The sequence below is a fragment of the Eurytemora carolleeae genome, unplaced genomic scaffold (assembly GCF_000591075.1).
Source record: "Eurytemora carolleeae unplaced genomic scaffold, Eaff_2.0 scaffold988, whole genome shotgun sequence".
In the NCBI taxonomy this organism is placed as follows: Eukaryota; Metazoa; Arthropoda; class Copepoda; order Calanoida; family Temoridae; genus Eurytemora; species Eurytemora carolleeae.
In genome coordinates, this window is record NW_019396989.1 from 63682 (window position 1) to 81768 (window position 18087).

General features: G+C 32.8%; 2 protein-coding genes across 3 annotated transcripts; one reads left to right on the top strand and one right to left on the bottom strand.

Moving 5' to 3' along the window:
- Positions 1-1826: 1826 nt before the first annotated feature.
- LOC111710832 (alpha-tocopherol transfer protein) lies at positions 1827-9986 on the bottom strand. Of its 2 annotated transcripts, none has more exons than XM_023484987.1 (12): positions 9905-9986; positions 9667-9720; positions 8679-8766; positions 8306-8389; positions 7495-7572; positions 6454-6513; positions 5209-5294; positions 3997-4076; positions 3606-3673; positions 3104-3274; positions 2206-2265; positions 1827-1977 (listed from the first exon to the last, which is right to left on the bottom strand). In XM_023484987.1, exons 2-12 carry the CDS (start codon positions 9698-9700, stop codon positions 1878-1880), a joined length of 909 nt encoding a protein of 302 aa, XP_023340755.1. In that variant the 5' UTR covers positions 9701-9720; positions 9905-9986; the 3' UTR covers positions 1827-1877. The 2 variants fall into 2 exon arrangements, with proteins under 2 accessions (XP_023340755.1, XP_023340756.1); XM_023484988.1 differs by having other exon boundaries at positions 9928-9975.
- A 2697-nt stretch (positions 9987-12683) lies between these two features.
- Positions 12684-16064, top strand: LOC111710831 (uncharacterized). Its single transcript, XM_023484986.1, has 5 exons — positions 12684-12837; positions 13168-13320; positions 13536-13628; positions 13895-14109; positions 15825-16064. Exons 1-5 carry the CDS (start codon positions 12699-12701, stop codon positions 15912-15914), a joined length of 690 nt encoding a protein of 229 aa, XP_023340754.1. The 5' UTR covers positions 12684-12698; the 3' UTR covers positions 15915-16064.
- The last annotated feature ends 2023 nt before the right edge of the window (positions 16065-18087 follow it).

Here is an 18087-nt window from a genome sequence, read left to right on the forward strand (position 1 = left end):
CAAGCGCAAAAAACAAATGTTGCCCCCCCTGGCCTTAAAAATGCTGTTATTCAATACTAAGTCTACTACATGTCCCCTATGTAGCTCATTTAGTATTCAAGGACTTTATATTACAATGTATCCCTCTGTTTAGTTTTCTCTGAAGTCCTGAGTAGTCTCCTGAGACTACTCCCCTTTCTAGTCCACTGTAGTCCCAATTCAAGGAATACATATTATAATGTATCTATCTATGTATTACCCTCTGCATAATGCATATAGCTATAGTTGTTTATCAATTATGCGGGGGGGGGGGGGGAGATTTTAGATAAAAGGGAAATACTACGGTAAAATTTGAAAATAAATATCGCAAAGCACCAAGAAAATTTTCAACTATACTTTTTAAGGGGGAAAACACCCCTTTGATGATGAGGGCCAGCTCTTTTTTATTACCCAGAACACCTGACTTTTACCTTTGCTCATAAATCCCAGGGGGGGGGGCACGAGGACTACTGCCCCCTGTGTTCACGTCTGTAACAACCTTTATTTACAATCTTATTGTTTTACTAAAATATAGTTCCTTACAGTCCGAATATAGTTCCTTACAGTCCGAATAAGTCACAGTTCTGTGTATTATGTACATTGTATATGTACACTGTACAGTGTTGTTTGTAATATGTACATTGTATACAGTGTTGTGTGTAATATGTACATTGTATACAGTGTTGTGTGTAATATGTACATTGTATACAGTGTTGTGTGTAATATGTACATTGTATACAGTGTTGTTTGTAATATGTACATTGTATACAGTGTTGTGTGTAATATGTACATTGTATACAGTGTTGTGTCTAGTATGTACATTGTATACAGTGTCATGTTTAGTATGTACATTGTATACAGTGTTTTGTCTAGTATGTACATTGTATACAGTGTTGGGTTTAGTATGTACATTGTATACAGTGTTGTGTTTAGAATGTACAGTGTATGCAGTGTTGTGTTTAGAATGTAATGCAGTGTTGTGTTTAGAATGTACATTGTATACAGTTTTGTGTTTAGTATGTACATTGTATACAGTGTTGTGTTTAGTATGTACATTGTATACAGTGTTGTTTGTAATATGTACATTGTATACAGTGTTGTGTGTAATATGTACATTGTATACAGTGTTGTGTTTAGTATGTACATTGTATACAGTGTTGTGTTTAGTATGTACATTGTATACAGTGTTGTTTTTAGTATGTACATTGTATACAGTGTTGTGTGTAATATGTACATTGTATACAGTGTTGTGTGTAATATGTACATTGCATACAGTGTTGTGTTTAGAATGTACAGTGTATACAGTGTTGTGTGTAGTATATGTAAATTGTATACAGTGTTGTGTTTAGTATGTACATTGTATACAGTGGTGTGTGTAATATGTACATTGTATACAGTGTTGTGTGTAATCTGTACATTATATACAGTGTTGTGTTTAGTATATGTACATTGTATACAGTGTTGTGTGTAGAATGTACATTGTATACAGTGTTGTGTTTAGTATATGTACATTGTAAACAGTGTTGTGTGTAGAATGTACATTGTATACAGTGTTGTGTGTAGTATGTACATTGTATACAGTGTAGTGTTTTGTATATGTACATTGTATACAGTGTTGTGTGTAGAATGTATACATCGTATTCAGAATATGCATTGCATGCAATGTTGTGTGAAACTTGCACATTGTGTGTGGAATGTGCATTGTGAACATTGTTGTGTGTGTTATGCAAAAAGAGCATAATCAAAGTACAGTTATGTGTTATGTGTATGATACAAAATGTATGAACAAAAGTTTTTTTAATAAAATATAAATTAACTTAATTTATTTATTAGATTATTTTGGATTAACAATCTTATTGTTAAGTATGCTTCATAGTATAATCCTTTATTTCTTCATAATAAGCATTCTTCTCCTTCAATATCCTAACACTTGCTTCATCATCTAGTTCTCCACCACCCCTAAACATAATATTCATTTTGTATACTTGCAACTGAGTCAATTGCAATTGGTTTGACTCCAATTGAGTTAATTGCAACTGAGTTAATTGCAATTTTAAGTTAATGGCAATTTTAAGGTAATTGCAACTTAGTTAATTGCAACTAAGTTGGTTGCAAACGTATGTTGTAAAATCAAGTAAGAAAAATGTACAAGACAAAAAACTGTGTTATTAAATTAAATTTAATTACCCTAAACTCTTCGGGAGAAGGAAACTAGGAATCTGTTCTTGTAGCAATGTAAAATTAGACCTAAAATGAACCCGATCATAGAAAAAAATCTAAGAAATAAATAACTATTTACTCTTCATTACAAGGAGGCCATTGGTATGCAATAAATATGAGGTATTATTACCGAGGCTTCCCAAATCCCAAGATTTAGTTGGGTCCTCAAACATCTCAAGCATAGCAAGGGATGCAATGTAAATATCAGGGATCACAGAGTAGATATTAATAGAGGTTCAGTGTACTAAAGTACAGCAGGCAAGCAGAGCCCAAGACTTAAGACAGGGTATTTTTATGAAAACCAGTTTTAAACCCCGGGTTTTACGAATGGGGTTAGGCGGTTTTGTGGATATCAATATTTTAGTTATTAAATATTTTTCATTTGGTTTCTTCACATTCTTCATTTTTGTCGAATCTCTTAAATCAAAATCTACACAAATGTTAAGACCCCAAAAAGTAAACTCCAGAGTTTCGTTCAACGATACTCTTTATAAATCTCGGGCTCTGCAGGGCAAAACTGTACATTTTACAAAAATTGGGGTTGTTTGTGTGCGTATTTTTAAAAAGCAAGTTATTTTTCCAATGCTTCCTTTGTTTTCTGTTTAGTTTAGTTTACATTTTAGCGGGAAAATATTTTTCTATCTTTAAGATGATTCAGTACTGATGTGTACTCCGAAAAAATGCCGTACTAAATATATGTCAAATCGAAGTTTTAAAAAAACCCTGCAGACTCTGCAGTACGTGTACTGTATGAACCCCACTTCCTCTTGGAATTGAGGTTTCGTGACATGATTTGGCTGAGTGTCTATCTTTGTCAATGTCAGGGATTCAATACAATTAATAGAATTCTGTTTAAATATCTTACCCATGGAAAATTATATTTCCTTTAACCCTGTCGTCTAGTAATGGAGTCATCATACTGTAGAGAACTCCGAATAGTCGAGGATTGTTGCAAACATGAATCTTTCGTAACCAGACAGGGAAAGCACCAGACATGAAGGAGGTCATGCACCGAACCTGTTCCATTCCAAGATTTCTGAAATTAGGAAGGTATTAATTAAAATGTTGCTACTACAAATTCCAATGTAAAACTTAAATTTCAATTTAAGGAAATAAGTTTTTGTCAAAAAATCAAATTTTAAATTGCCTTTATCTATATCAGATATTTCAATCTTGTAATATTTTATCTAACGGAATTCACAGTTTGAAGTATACGGTCTACGATATTGGGTTTCAAAGATATAGGGATTAGAAAATCAGAATTTGTGACAAAGACTCAATTTCTTTATTTTCAAAAAAAGTATATTATGGTTGAAAGCATACATACAATTGAAGCATACTTTTATGATTAATGCTTTAAAGATGACCTAAGCTGTTTGAATCCGAACCCAGTTAGATCACACACCATTGTTATTCCGGCAATTTGGGTTTTCTCCTAGTTTAAATATATGCACCTATGATAAAGATTACTAAAAAGATCATTGATAAGATGTAAGTTATGATGATTAAGATCAATGCTTATAACAAGATCTATATTTTTTTTTCAAAGATTTAAAATGTCAAAAAGATTCTTTATCAAAAAATTAACAATTATAAAAAGATGAATATTATGTCAAAAAATAAGCTTATTTGTATTTAAAAATTTATAATCATGAAACAAACCAATGATTATGAAAAAAAATAGGTGATTGTAAAAGATAAATATTTAAAAATAGAAGAATTAATATAAAAAAGAACATGACTAAAAAATATTTGAACCTCTTGAGCCAGCATTTCAAACATAATATAGGACGCAGCAAACAGTTCATTTACAGGAATCTCGTCAGGGTTCCAAACTCCTGCAGAAAAATACAATTTTGTTCAATCTCAGTAAATATCGAGTAGTTTCATAGTAAATATCGTGTAGTCTCCTAGTTAATATCGAGTAGTTTCATAGGAATTATCTAGTAGTTTCATAGGAAATATCTAGTAGTTTTATAGATAATATCGAGTAGTTTCATAGGAAATATCTCTTAGTTTTATAGGAAATATCGAGTATTTTTATAGGAAATATCGAGTAGTTTCAAAGGAAATATCCAATCGGCTCCCTATTTTGCGACTAAGTCTAACTCCACCTAACAAGCTTAATCTAATGTTAAGATTTAAACAATTTTAGGTCAGTTTCTTTTAGGTCGCGGGTCCCGACTAGAGGAGCATGTAAAGAATATTTGCGCGCTAAAAATATTAAATAAACTAAATATACTAACTTAACCTATATATATTGGTTTAACAAAAAACTCAAAAATGTCTGAAACCGTATATTTCCCCAACGGGAAAATGTGTCTTTTTAAATAAGAAATACCGACACACAGCAAAATTGTTCATTTAATTTTATTCCTACAAAAATATTCAGATTTTTTTTTTATTAAACATGGATTAGCGGAGGTCGATTTTTATGTGTGGATGAAATGGGTATCCATAAAGTTGCGCCTAAAACTACTGAATAAAGCACATTTTTTACTTTTTGAAATAAAAAAATTGTATCCACTTAAAGTTAATGTTTTTTGCCTGAAAAATTATTCAATTTTAAACAGGTCTCATCATTTTTTAATTCCGTGCTTCAAGTCGTAATTTTAAAATTCCAATTCGATAAATTTTGAAGTACAAATCTCGCTTACACAAGTGAATTTTTCTTTACGAAAACGTGATGCTTTGAATGATTTTTATTACAGAAACCTTTGAGACCCGCACTGTTAGGGACAGAATTTAATGAATTTGAGCTACGTTGCTGAACTACCATCTACCATCGATTCAAAATTTGAACAATAGATTCAAAGTTAAAGACTAAGGAAGAATTTTAAACGGTGATTTAAATTTGAACCGGCGATATGCAGTTCAAATTCATTAAATTCTGTCCTAAAACATTTTTATCAAAAAAGAGTGAAATGGTCCCACCCTTGATATAATCTATTATATGTAGTATAAAACTACCTGGTCTAAAAAAATATATTCTTCTACCATAATAATCTCTATATTCTGTTGCAGCAATCAGCTTCCTACTCCATACTTTTTCCAACCTGATCAGGTGTAATGATATATTTTACACAAAGAGAATAGAATATATATTAGAGGGGAATTTAGACAATCCTTCGTTATGAATTTTGTCAGTCCCTTTCAGCCTGAAAGGGAGTTCAAAGTGAACAAATCATGTAAATTTTCACAAATTATATGCAGTAGAGTACATTAATACAGTATGTTCCCTAGACTCATTTCAATTTTGAATTGTTTAAAGCTGTTAAATAAACTTTATAAAATGAATTAGATGAATAAAAAACATCATTTGATTTATAGTTATAACGGAAAATCATCGTTAGTAAAGTGAAATAATAATTTGGTTTTCTTTTAATATTAATTTTAGATTTTCTATGAAATGATGTTCCAGGGCCCAAAAGGCACAAATATGTGAAGTACACCTGCAGTATGGAAACATTACAACATAATGGCCGTTTTATACTTCTTTCTAGTAAATTCCACTCTAATATATATTCTATTCTCTTTGATTTTACAGGGTCACACACGAAAAATGCGACTTTAGAGACGACCTACAAAAAAATGTTCAATTCTTGTTCATCCATTTATGTTTACTTCCAATTGGAATTATTTTGGGTTTCTTTCTTTCTTTCAAATTATATGAAGTGTTTTTACATGGAATTTGTAAGGAATTGAGTCTTTGCCACTATATTAACTCAAATTTACTAATTCCGATCTTTGCAACCTTGTTTCTAAAATTCCACGGGAAACGCCGTGCAATTTAACTACAGCAAATCTCACATATAAGAATAAATAGCAAGAGCGTATGAAATGTCATCTTGAAATTTATGACAGCTGTTATGCTTCATCATTTGTCTGCATATGAAGAAAGCTGCTGAGATGTTCTCAGCTTTAAAGGGTTGATTACGGCTTATGAAAATATATCCAAATATCGTATGTAGAGATTCAGTTTTTTGATAGTTTCTTAATAATTGATCTTTATTCGATAGGGTTACCATGATGATACATTGGTTGATTAATTTAAGATATTAAATTATTGTTTCGTTAACAATTAATTTACGATTGATTATTTGCATGATGTACCATAAACAACTGATTGATCGGTTGATTTTTGATTTATTAACAAAAGATGATTGATTGATTATTTTAACAAAAAGAATTGATAAATTAAAAAATAAAACTTACAGTGTTGGAACAGATACTTTAGCTATATTTGGGTAGAGTTGGCAAGAGGCAAGATACTGTCTGAAATAAACAAAACACTTTATTTGCATTGTCATAAAATGTCGTCTTCCTAGGAAAAATGTTCTTATAATTAAAAAATATCGTCTTTGTTAGAATGCTGGATAACATTGAAATTAGGTAGATTCTCACTGTTCAGCTAGAAAAGGAAATACTGAGAGGAATTAAACTTTAAAAATATTGTTGCTTTCGTGTTGACAAAGGCGACATTAAAAAGAAAAGATACAATATTTATATTTATTTGTTCACTCTTTTTTTGGATATAGTCCCTCACGTTTCTGTATATATTAATCTTAAATGGCGCGATAAATTTTAAATTTTCCGGCTTCTGATACGCAACTCTGATTTTATACACTTTTCAGGGTACAAGATTAGGTTAGTCTCGATATTAAGAAAATGAGAGGATCAAGCATTGATCTCAATATCCACCATTCTAAAGTTCCCAGCTCAGGTCACATCACGCTGGACTAACAAGGCCAGATGCGTTTGGTTTCTTCAATTTCAATTCAAACACGTTTTGGTCTATAATTCAACAATATTCACACTTACGGAGTTGTTTTTTATACTTTTTCATTTAAAACCTTTCCGCGGTCTAAAAGGTAAAGCCAAAAAAAGGTGAAAGATTTATGTTTATTGTTTAATAGGTCAAATTGTGATCAAAAGTCACAAGGATCGAATTTTTAAATCTGCGTGGTGCATGTGTATTGTGTAGAGAGTATTACAGGGTGCCCCACGAAACATGACAGTTGGTAAATAGTTTTGAATGTCGTCTTCCATACACTGTAGTAGATATTAAAGGCTGTTTGCAGTTTATTTCGTTTTAAAAAATCTTTTGCTCAAGTATAATTTTCACTTTGAAATTAATTTTACTATAATAAGACTCCTATATAATAATTTTATTATTGTCTTTGGTATTAAACAAATTATGGAAGAAGACATTCTAAACTATTTACCCACTGTCATGTTTCGTGGGACACCCTGTACCTGAGTACATGTAATGCTGCTTGTATATCCCAAAGACCAGCTCTAAGGTACTGAACTAAGTATCTTCTCTCTTCAAATCTAGAAATCTTATTATTAACTACCGTTGTCTGTGAAATAAAAAGTAAGAATTTTGAAGAAATGAAAAAAATTTAAATTTAAAAAATAAGATTTTTTTGGCCATGGTAATTGTTAACCCCCCGCGGGGTAACGTGTTTCATATTCATTATATAGAAGAAATATTACAAAATAAAATGTTACTTTCACAAAGAAAAAAACTAAAAATCTTAAGAAGTGTACAACTATTGTTTTATGGTGTGGAAGAGAAATGGTTGGAGGTAAAGCACTTTTAAGACTATAGAGCTACTATTGCAAAGAATGACACCAAGTAGTTTATCAATATAAACACAGCTGGTAGAAGTATAGAAGATGAAAAAAATTATAAAATGCATAATTTATCATCATTTTCTTAAAGGGACTGTATACGCAATTTCAAGGTACCCTCCATGCAAAGATAGCAATGCCTGATTTACACCGGTGCACTAAAAAAGCTTTACTAGAAAAGTGTTTATTTCTGTGAATTTCTTCATTGTTTCTTATAAGCAAGAAATGCGGCAAGTCACTTTTGCAGAGAAATCACAAATGAAAACAAACAAAAACATGCATATCTAATTCATATTATAGAAAACAAACCTTTTAAGGGTACCGTTGTAAATTGGGCATTGCTTTCTTTGCATGGAGGGTCACTTGAAATTATGCTTACAAATACAGTCCCTTTAATTTAGAGATTTTATAGAAATGCTGAATAACTTACCTAAACTGTTCATCTTGTGCTCTCCACTTGGCAACCTCCAGATCTTCTTGGACAGCTTTAAAATACTCAGCAATTCTTTTCTCTCTGAATTGAAATAAGTTTATTTTAATATAACTTCATAATTTTTAATGAAGCTGGCGTTGCCCAGGTCACTCATAGTTTACCCGCGCTTGGACTTAAATTACGATTTTAGCTATTTTTCCGTATTAAAGTCTACCCACTCAATTTAAAATCTCAAAACCAAGATATAAGAACATTTCCGTGGTTCTCTCGATTTTCCCCAATCAACATTTGAGGCAAATCGGTCAAGGGGTACCTGAGTTATGATGATAAGTTAAAACAACCAAAATTCTGCTATTTATTGTGACGTTACCTTTCTACAGGATTTTCATCAAGTATTTCAGCAGCCATTGTTTTCCATATTTCATCCAACTCTGCTGTTAGATCAAAGTTAAATGGATCTAAAAAAATTATTTATTAATTAAAGTCTACAATCAGTTTAAAGTGTTTTGAAAGGTGTTTTTATTTATTATTTACAACTACAGTGAGAACCAGAAAACTGAGAAATCGAAGACGACATTCAAGCAATTTTTAAAGTGTATTCAATGTTGTTACAAAGCAAATAGTTATGGTTTGTGCACAACTGCTGTGTGTCAGGTTCGTCAGGTACAAATTGGACAATTTTCATGTTTTCCTTTTGCACAGTGGTTCTCCTTGTACTTTACAGGGAAACTAATGGAATTTTACAATACCAGGGGTTCCCTAGACCAATTTTGCCTACAAAACATCCAGAACGTAGCGAGGAAAGTTTTAAATTGGATGGTTGTTTTGTTAGTGAAAAAGGCAGTAAAGTACGAAATTGGATGGTTGTTTTGTTAGTGAAAAGCCGGTAAAGTACGAAATTGGATGGTTGTTTTGTTAGTGAAAAGGTGGTAAAGTACGAAATTGGATGGTTGTTTTGTTAATAAAAAGGTGGTAAAGTACGAAATTAGATGGTTGTTTTGTTAGTGAAAAGGCGGTAAAGTACGAAATGGTTCTCCGGATTATGTAGTTTGTAACTAGTATAACTTTGAAAATGAGCCATAAATATGTTTACAGATATTTTGTAGCTTCACGAATCATTTCTAATGAAAACTTAAACAAATATGACTTTCATTTCCCTTTACATGAATTTAAAGAAAAAAAATTGACGATAAAATATTTTGTAATTATGAAATCAATCAATATATCAATTAGTTTTAGAAAAATCCACCATTGTCCCTTGTTTCTCCATTTTGAATTCCTGTTTCCAACAATTTTGAAGACATGGTCCCCCCCCCCCCCCCTAAGGCACCCGCGCCCTGAATATAAAATAGATTTACCTTTAAAAACTTCTGTGAAATAACGCTTCTCCATTTTATCAATCTAACGCTGAACTGTGGAGTACAATTATTTGATATTTAACAACTTATTTGTTAATTAATTTCTTATCATTCAAACTTGGACTTTATTTTTAGAAGATAAAAAGATTTAAGTACATAACTTTTTTAAAATGCATTTTCATAAAGCTATAAAATGCATATGATACTTCAATAATAATAAACAAGAAATTCAAATATCCTTCAATAGACAATCTGGGGTACCTTTCAAAGATGATACAGTGAGTGATCGTAATTTAAAACTGCCACTTTTATCTGTGTATCGGTGATGGAGATATCTTTGATTTTTTTATTCGATGATGGATCTTTTTTCTTTATTGCTACATAATTTAAATTTTACTCAAAAGATTATATTTTTAACAAAAAGGCAAAATTAACGTTCAGAATTGTATGAAGTTAAATGTCTCATCGTTAGCTGGTACCCTTGAGCCCGAAACTTAAGACAAATCCTATCGTTATGAAACCCAGTATCGGAAACCTTGTTTAAATATTTAAAAAAAAATATATATATAAAAATATATATAACTATATCACTTGCCTCTGTGTACATTTCTGAAAAATAAACATTTTCGCAGATTTTCAACTTCTTGTTTGGTGAACTTTTTGAATTCCAAAAACATGGATACATTTCAAGAAAAGGTTGTTAGCAGAACCCACAGAACCACAGTTGTCCTCAAGTTTGTGACCCGCCTTTCTGACGTGAAAAACCGCCCCCCCCCCACTCCCCACACAATTTTTGAAATTATTGACATTTTTTACGTCTATGGAATAGTTCTGATCAATTGATGTGAATTACAAAAATTGAATTAGAGATTGTACAGTTTGAAATTTGACATTTTGGCTTGGTTGAACCTTGCAATAGGACGATTTTTATTAGTAAAATAAAAATTATCATTACATTAAGATTCATAAGTTTCTTCATTAGATTATAATAAGGAGTTACAATTAAGCGAAAATGATTAAGAATATTGATATAATGATAATTATGATGATAACTGACTTAAAGTGGAGGATGTCTTGCATGGTGAAATTTGCGCCCTAACTCACTTTAAAATCGGGCATAAAGTTTTTGTGGCCTTGCATGGTACCCTTGCATTGTAGACTAAGATCTTACCATTTTTCAAGAATAACTGCGCATTTTTTAGATTTGTTGCGGAAATTTTTCTGGGGGGCGATGTCTTAATTTTAGCTTTGTATCAGTAACTCGTTTTAAATTAAGAACCTTTGATAAAATTAAAATCGTCTTATAATTAACATTTTTTTTATTTTTTTTCGATAACACCTCAAATTTTATAGGTAAACCCGTTTTCTAAGCTTTTCAATAATATCTTACACATTACGTGAGTAGAGAACACAAAATGTTTTCACATCTCCGGTAGCTTTGTAGGTTTATTTGGCAGACCACATTTAAGAAATTCCAAGACTCGGGATGTTATTTGATTATTGTTTCAAGAATGTCACTTCTAAAGTTAGGTTGACACAAGGTATGGGTTGAAGAACTTGTAAAGTTAGGTTGACGCAAGGTGTGGGTTGAAGAACTTGTAAAGTTAGGTTGACACAAGGTATAGGTTGACGAACAATTGTAAAGTAAGGTTGGCACAAAGTATTGGTTGACAAACTTGTAAAGTTAGGTTGACACAAGGTATGGATTGACGCAAGGTATGGGTTGATGAACTTGTAAAGGTAGGTTGACGCAAGGTATGGGTTGACGCAAGGTATGGGTTGACGCAAGGTATGGGTTGACACAAGGTATGGGTTGACGCAAGGTATAGGTTGACGCAAGGTATGGGTTGACGCAAGGTATGGGTTGAAGCAAGGAATGGGTTGACACAAGGTATGGGTTGACACAAGGTATAGGTTGACGCAAGGTATGGGTTGAAGCAAGGTATGGGTTGAAGCAAGGAATGGGTTGACGAATCAATGAGGCAAATTATTTCAAAAATCAAAGTCGTATTTCTACTATCATGTTCTGTGAGACTATCTACATATATTATATATAAAGTAGTAATCTCTGCTGGTTTGTTTGGATGTCCGAAAATAACTCAAAAACCAGTGAACCGATTTGCCTTAAATTTTGTTGGGGATCTTGGGAGAACAACGGGAATGTTCTTAGCTTAGTTTTGAGATTCTAAGTTGAGTGGATCTCGACTTGTTTAGGGAAAAATTGATAAAATTATGATTTAATACCAAGTGCGGGTAAACGGCGGGATCGTAACCAAGAGTAACCTGGACAGCACCAGGTTCCCAAGCTATAGTATATAACCATAAATTCAAAAAAGTGTTTGGCACGCCACTTGAATTATTCATGCGTGGTAAATCATTGATGATAAATCAAGATTTTGTTTGTTTACAATAAATCTAGTTCCTGATAATGCTACAGTAGAATGTTAACAACCCTATCCTCCTCTCCTTGTTCTATTACTCCTTCTTATCCTTATCTCTACAACTAGGGAGGGGGTGCATTCAGGAGTGGATGCAGGAATTTATTAGGGTTGAGCAAAACTGTGAATGCGAGTAGCGCGAAAAAAAGTTCTTGCTACTTTTTAAGGGGGAAAAAAATCTCTTTTTCAGATGTGGGCAAGATCATTTATTATCTATCACATCTGATTTTAACCTTTGCCCAAAACGCCGTGGGGGGGGGGGGGCCCGGGGGGGCGGGGCCCCCTCCCTGGGATGCTCAGGGGTGCAAGATGACTATAATTGCCCCCCCCCCTGTGTACACTATAATGGCACTTCAAGGGAAAGGTTGCCGCTCCATGTATCCGCCTCTAGGTGCATTAGGGGGTATCATTCAAAGCTTGTTTACCATGTTGAGGAACGTAATTTGGTGGATGTAAAAGTCTTGAAAAGGTTTCATTGGACCTCAGAATGCGCCTCAAAATTTCAGAGGCTCGGAGACGTAGTGAGAGGCACGGAGATGGTTTAAGGGGGAGTAGAGGCAAATTAGGAGGCTCGGAGGCCATTTCGCAGGGCTCATGGCAGCTCTGCACCCCCTCCTGACTACAACATTACCGTACCAAATAAGGTTCATCGTGAACCTTGTATGTACAGTTGTACAAGCTCGTTCAATGTTTGTATTTATTTCTATACTTTTAATTCTTCAAGAAGTTGCAGGTGATGAAAAATTTCGAGCAAAATGAAAGTTAATTTATTTTTATTTTTTAATTTATTTAAAAGTGACGTAAATTGTATAAAAATAGTGTTCTAGGACAACATTAAAATGTTAAAATGGCAGGTTGATTATGTGATTACTGTTTTATCAATCATATTTGTAAAATTAGATTGTAAAGTTGTTTAATTAATTCTGGGTATTTCTGATTAGCGCTGTTATTACAGTTAACAATTTGTAAGCAATTTTAAATGTGAAAGTCATAAGTAATTAATTAATCTTGAAACAAGACGAATTTCTAAGTGGATTAAATTTAAAATGCTATTTTTGAGTAGCCCAGGTGAGGGTTTCTGGTGTTAAGTCTGGTTTAGTCCCGGATCCTGGTTCCAGTAGGCCTGGTGGTGCTCCTAAACCTGGATTGCTATCTCCTGGAGATATTGTTGGTAGTCTAGATGCAGGATACTCTGTGGCATATTCAGATCTATCAGGTTTAAATAATTTCACTGACATTTATGATACTTTGCTTTCAGGCCCATTTTCTAGTTTAATTGTGAGCATTTTCCCTTTGTATACATTGTTAAACAAAAACAAAAAAAAGTTCGCGGATTTTGTCAAAAAAAAATTCATGGATTTTCAAAATTTGTAATTTAAAGTTTTTTTTGAATGATTTTTGAATTTCTTTTTTAAAATTTTTTTTTCCTAGAAAAGGAGGAATCAGGAGAATCAGGAGAAACAGGAGGATCAGGAGGATCAACACTTGAGCTCTCTTTCAACCTTGGAGGATCCGTAGGATTTGGTAAATATGCTTTAAAGGATCCGTAGGATTAGTTAAACCAACCTTAAAGGATCAGTAGAATTAGACAAACCAACCTTGAAGGATCCGTAGGATTAAGTAAACCAACCTTGAATGATCCGTAGGATTAGGTAAACCAACCTTGAAGGGTCCGTAAGATTAGGTAAACCAACCTTGAAGGATCCATAGGATTAGGTAAACCAACCTTGAAGGATCCGTAGGATTAGGTTAACCAACCCCACTGAATTATAATCTTGTGTATAAATCAGATGGATCAGTGAAGGGATTGGCATCAACGCGTGAGGGATCAGAGCCGGAAAAAGATGGATCGGAACTGGATCATGAAACTCCAGGATCCTTGGATGGATTGGAAGGATTGGAGAGAGGGAAGGGAGGACAGGAAGATAATGGACGAGATGAGAACGGAGAGAAGAGAGATGAGGGGAACCTGAGGAAAAAGAAAATACATCTTGGAAGATCTAAGGAAAATTATTCTGCACTTTTCAATTTTTAAAAAATCAAATTTTATTCATTATTTTAGTCTCCTTAATCTACATGTAGATTAACCATAGTTTCATTAGAATATATATTTCCAATTACTGATAGCGTCGATTAAAGGATTCATAACTCTAATTGGATAATGAGATAGCTAGAAAGATAGATGTTACCGCCAAACTATTTCTATTGGTTCAGAATAGACAACAAACACATGATTGAACCCTGATTGGATCAGGCACTAATGGACTCGGCATACAAGAGTGTCCAGGGTTTAAAATGAGAAATTAAGTTAATTAAAGCTACTTAAAAAGATTGTGACAAAATTTCAAGTGAACCTTCTTTTAAAGAGTAAAATGTCTGTCCTTTAAACTTCAATCTGAGTAGAAAATAAGGAAGATATCGTCGTCATTCTTGATCACACAAAGATGTGAAGAGTGCCGTTGTGAATCGGACATGGCCAGTTTTTTTAATGGAGGTTCATTTGAAATTAAAACAGCAGTTCCTTTCAGGGTTACATAAAACTAACAAAACAGAAGTAGTCTTGTGTTTTGGCTTGAACCCTTTATTATACTTTTCACCCTTTATTATACTTTTCACCCTTTATTATTCTTTTCACCCTTTATTATACTTTCCACTCTTAATTATAATTTTCACCCTTTATTATTCTTTTCACCCTTTATTATACTTTTCACCCTTTATTATACTTTTCAACCTTTATTATTCTTTTCACCCTTTATTATTCTTTTCACCCTTTATTATACGTTTCACCCTTTATTATTCTTTTCACCCTTTATTATACTTTTAACCTTTATTACACTTTTCACCCTTTATTATACTTTTCACCCTTTATTACACTTTTCACCCTTTATTATACTTTTCACCCTTTATTATTCTTTTCACCCTTTATTATTCTTTTCACCCTTTATTACACTTTCCACCCTTTATTATACTTTCCACCCTTTATTATACTTTTCACCCTTTATTATCCTTTCACCCTTTTATTATTCTTTTCACCCTTTATTATACTTTTCACCCTTTATTATACTTTCCACCCTTTATTATACTTCCCACCCTTTATTATTCACCCTTCATATTCTTTTCACCCTTTATTACACTTTTCACCTTTTATTATACTTTCCATCCTTTATTATACTTTTCACCCTTTATTACACTTTCCACCCTTTATTATACTTTCCACCCTTTATTATACTTTTCACCCTTATATTATTCTTTTCACCCTTTATTACACTTTTCACCCTTTATTATACGTTTCACCCTTTATTATACTTTTCAACCTTTATTATTCTTTTCACCCTTTATTATTCTTTTCACCCTTTATTATTCTTTTCACCCTTTATTACACTTTTCACCCTTTATTATACTTTCACCCTTTATTACACTTACCACCCTTTATTATACTTTCCTCCCTTTATTATTCTTTTCACCTTTTTTTTATACTTTCACCCTTTATTATTCTTTTCACCCTTTTATTATACTTTTCACCCTTTATTATACGTTTCACCCTTTATTATACGTTTCACCCTTTATAATACTTTTAACCCTTTATTATACTTGTAACCCTTTATTATACTTTTCAAAAAAATTAAACAAATTAAAACACTCGCATATAATTTCTCATCAGTGTAATCCTTGGAAATGACTTTGCAAAAATAAAAAATAATTGTGCATGTAATTTTTAAGAACATGTTTTCTGGACTGCTGGTGATTGGAATGCACATAATTATAACTGCGCTGTTCTCCATGGTGCTGGGGTGGTCTCCACCTTTATAGAAGTGTACACTGTACACTGTACAGTACTGCAAACCTAAACCTATATTGTACTTACTTCGTAGTAGGCATCGGCAATGCAATTTGTCATCAACTTTTTATCTAAGACCCAAATAAAGAACATATACATGTATGGATTTAAAACAATTGAAATACAATTCTAGTTATCCTATTATAAAAAGTTGCAGTGTATGTATATGTCTGTATGCGCGCGTCTTAATAAGTATATTGTTCTCATGCGAATAAAGCGTACTTTCAAATATCCTATATAACCGTTGTTACCAGAGGCGTATTTAGGGGGGGCCTATGGGGGCTCATCCCCCCTCCCTGGATCAATGAAATCGATGGTATCCAGTGGGGTTTTGGGCCCAAATGGGTGCGAAAATATGAATGATATTATAGACTAGAATCATGAATAATATTAGAGACTAGAATCATGAATAATATTAGAGACTAGAATCATGAATAATAGGGACTAGAATCATGAATGATATTAAAGACCAGAATTATGAATGATATTACTTTAAGAGACCCAAAAATATGAATGATATTAGAGACCAGAAAATATGAATGATATAAGAGACCAGAAAATATTTATTGCTTACTACTGTGCCCCCCCCCCTTAAAACCCCCTTAAAGCCCCTGGACAAATTATTGACTTCGCCCCTGGTTGTTACATTTTTTCATTTTATCTTTACATTTAATCATCCTGGAATCGGAATCAGATATAATAAATAGCTAGAAGTAGTTGAACTACTGACACGTAGTTGAACTACTGAAACGTAGTTGAACTACTGACACGTAGTTGAACTACTGACACGTAGTTGAACTACTTTCACATAGTTGAACTACTTACACGTAGTTTGAACTTCTTACACGTAGTTGAACTACTGACACGTAGTTGAAACATTGACCCGTTTGAAATACTGACACGTAGTTGAACTACTTACACGTAGTTGAAATAATTACACGTAGTTGAACTACTTACACGTAGTTGAACTACTTATACGTAGTTGAACTACTGACACGTAGTTTAACTACTTTCACGTAGTTGAACTACTGACACGTAGTTGAACTACTGACACGTAGTTTAACTACTTTCACATAGTTGAACTACTTTCACGTAGTTGAACTACTTTCACGTAGTTGAACTACTTTCACGTAGTTAGACTACTTAGACGTAGTTGAACTTCTTACACGTAGTTGAACTACTTACACGTAGTTGAACTACTTACACGTAGTTGAACTACTGACACGTAGTTGAAACACTGACACGTTTGAACTACTGACACGTAGTTGAACTACTTACACGTAGTTGAACTACTTACACGTAGTTGAACTACTTACACGTAGTTAAACTAATTACTCGTAGTTGAACCACTTCTCTTGTGTGTCAGTTTAAGTTCAGGAGAAATGGTTCAACTTAATCTATGAAATTAATCAGTTTCTCGTTATTCATTAAAGGAATTGAGTCTTTGGAACAAAATCAAATATTTAAACCACAATATCTTTAGAACTCTATGTTGTAAACCTTTGATATTTCAAACTCAGATTATTTGATCTAATAGAATTCATAGTTTGAAATATCTGAGGTCTGCAATATTTGCTTCCAAAGATATAGTGATTAGAAAATCAGAGTTTGTGGCAAAGACTCAATTCCTTTGGTCCCTGCTTTTATTAATCTGTTTTCGGTTTCCATTTTGCATATTTTCTTCTTTCTTAGTTGATTGTTTACTTTCTTAGTTGATTGTTTACTTTCTTAGTTGATTGTTTACTTTCCATTTAAAAAAAATCTAAATTGGAAAATTAAGAAAAGTTGGTGAAAGAAATCTAGTTGTTCAGCATCTTCTTGCTAATATTATCATCACTCTGCCTATAAAGTAATATAACTAAACCAGGGAGTAAGGAATAGAAGGGAGATTTAACTGACGCGGTTCGCTCTTCCATATGATTAAACATGCATTGCAGACGCTACTTCATTTGAATAAGAAATATTTGTCTGATGTACAATTACCACGTCTACAATAATCTATTCTGAATATTTCTTGTACAAATGAAGTACCGTCTGCAAAACATGTATAATCATATGGTAGGGCGGGTCGCGTCAGTTATATCTCCCTTCTATTCCTTACTCCCTGAACGACCTGAACTAAACTTATCTGTTAAGAGTATATGA

Bases quoted from the DNA above. Each gene is read 5' to 3' on its own strand.
- LOC111710831 (XM_023484986.1), top strand. From the start codon at position 12,699: ATGGCAGCTCTGCACCCCCTCCTGACTACAACATTACCGTACCAAATA. The intron at 13,629-13,894 runs GTAAATATGCTT...TGTATAAATCAG, and splicing joins TGGAGGATCCGTAGGATTTG to ATGGATCAGTGAAGGGATTG. The intron at 14,110-15,824 runs GAAAATTATTCT...GTAATTTTTAAG, and splicing joins TACATCTTGGAAGATCTAAG to AACATGTTTTCTGGACTGCT.
- LOC111710832 (XM_023484987.1), bottom strand. From the start codon at position 9,700: ATGGAGAAGCGTTATTTCACAGAAGTTTTTAAAG. The intron at 8,390-8,678 runs GTAACGTCACAA...ATTTCAATTCAG, and splicing joins GATGAAAATCCTGTAGAAAG to AGAGAAAAGAATTGCTGAGT. The intron at 4,077-5,208 runs GTAGTTTTATAC...ATTTTTCTGCAG, and splicing joins AATATATTTTTTTAGACCAG to GAGTTTGGAACCCTGACGAG.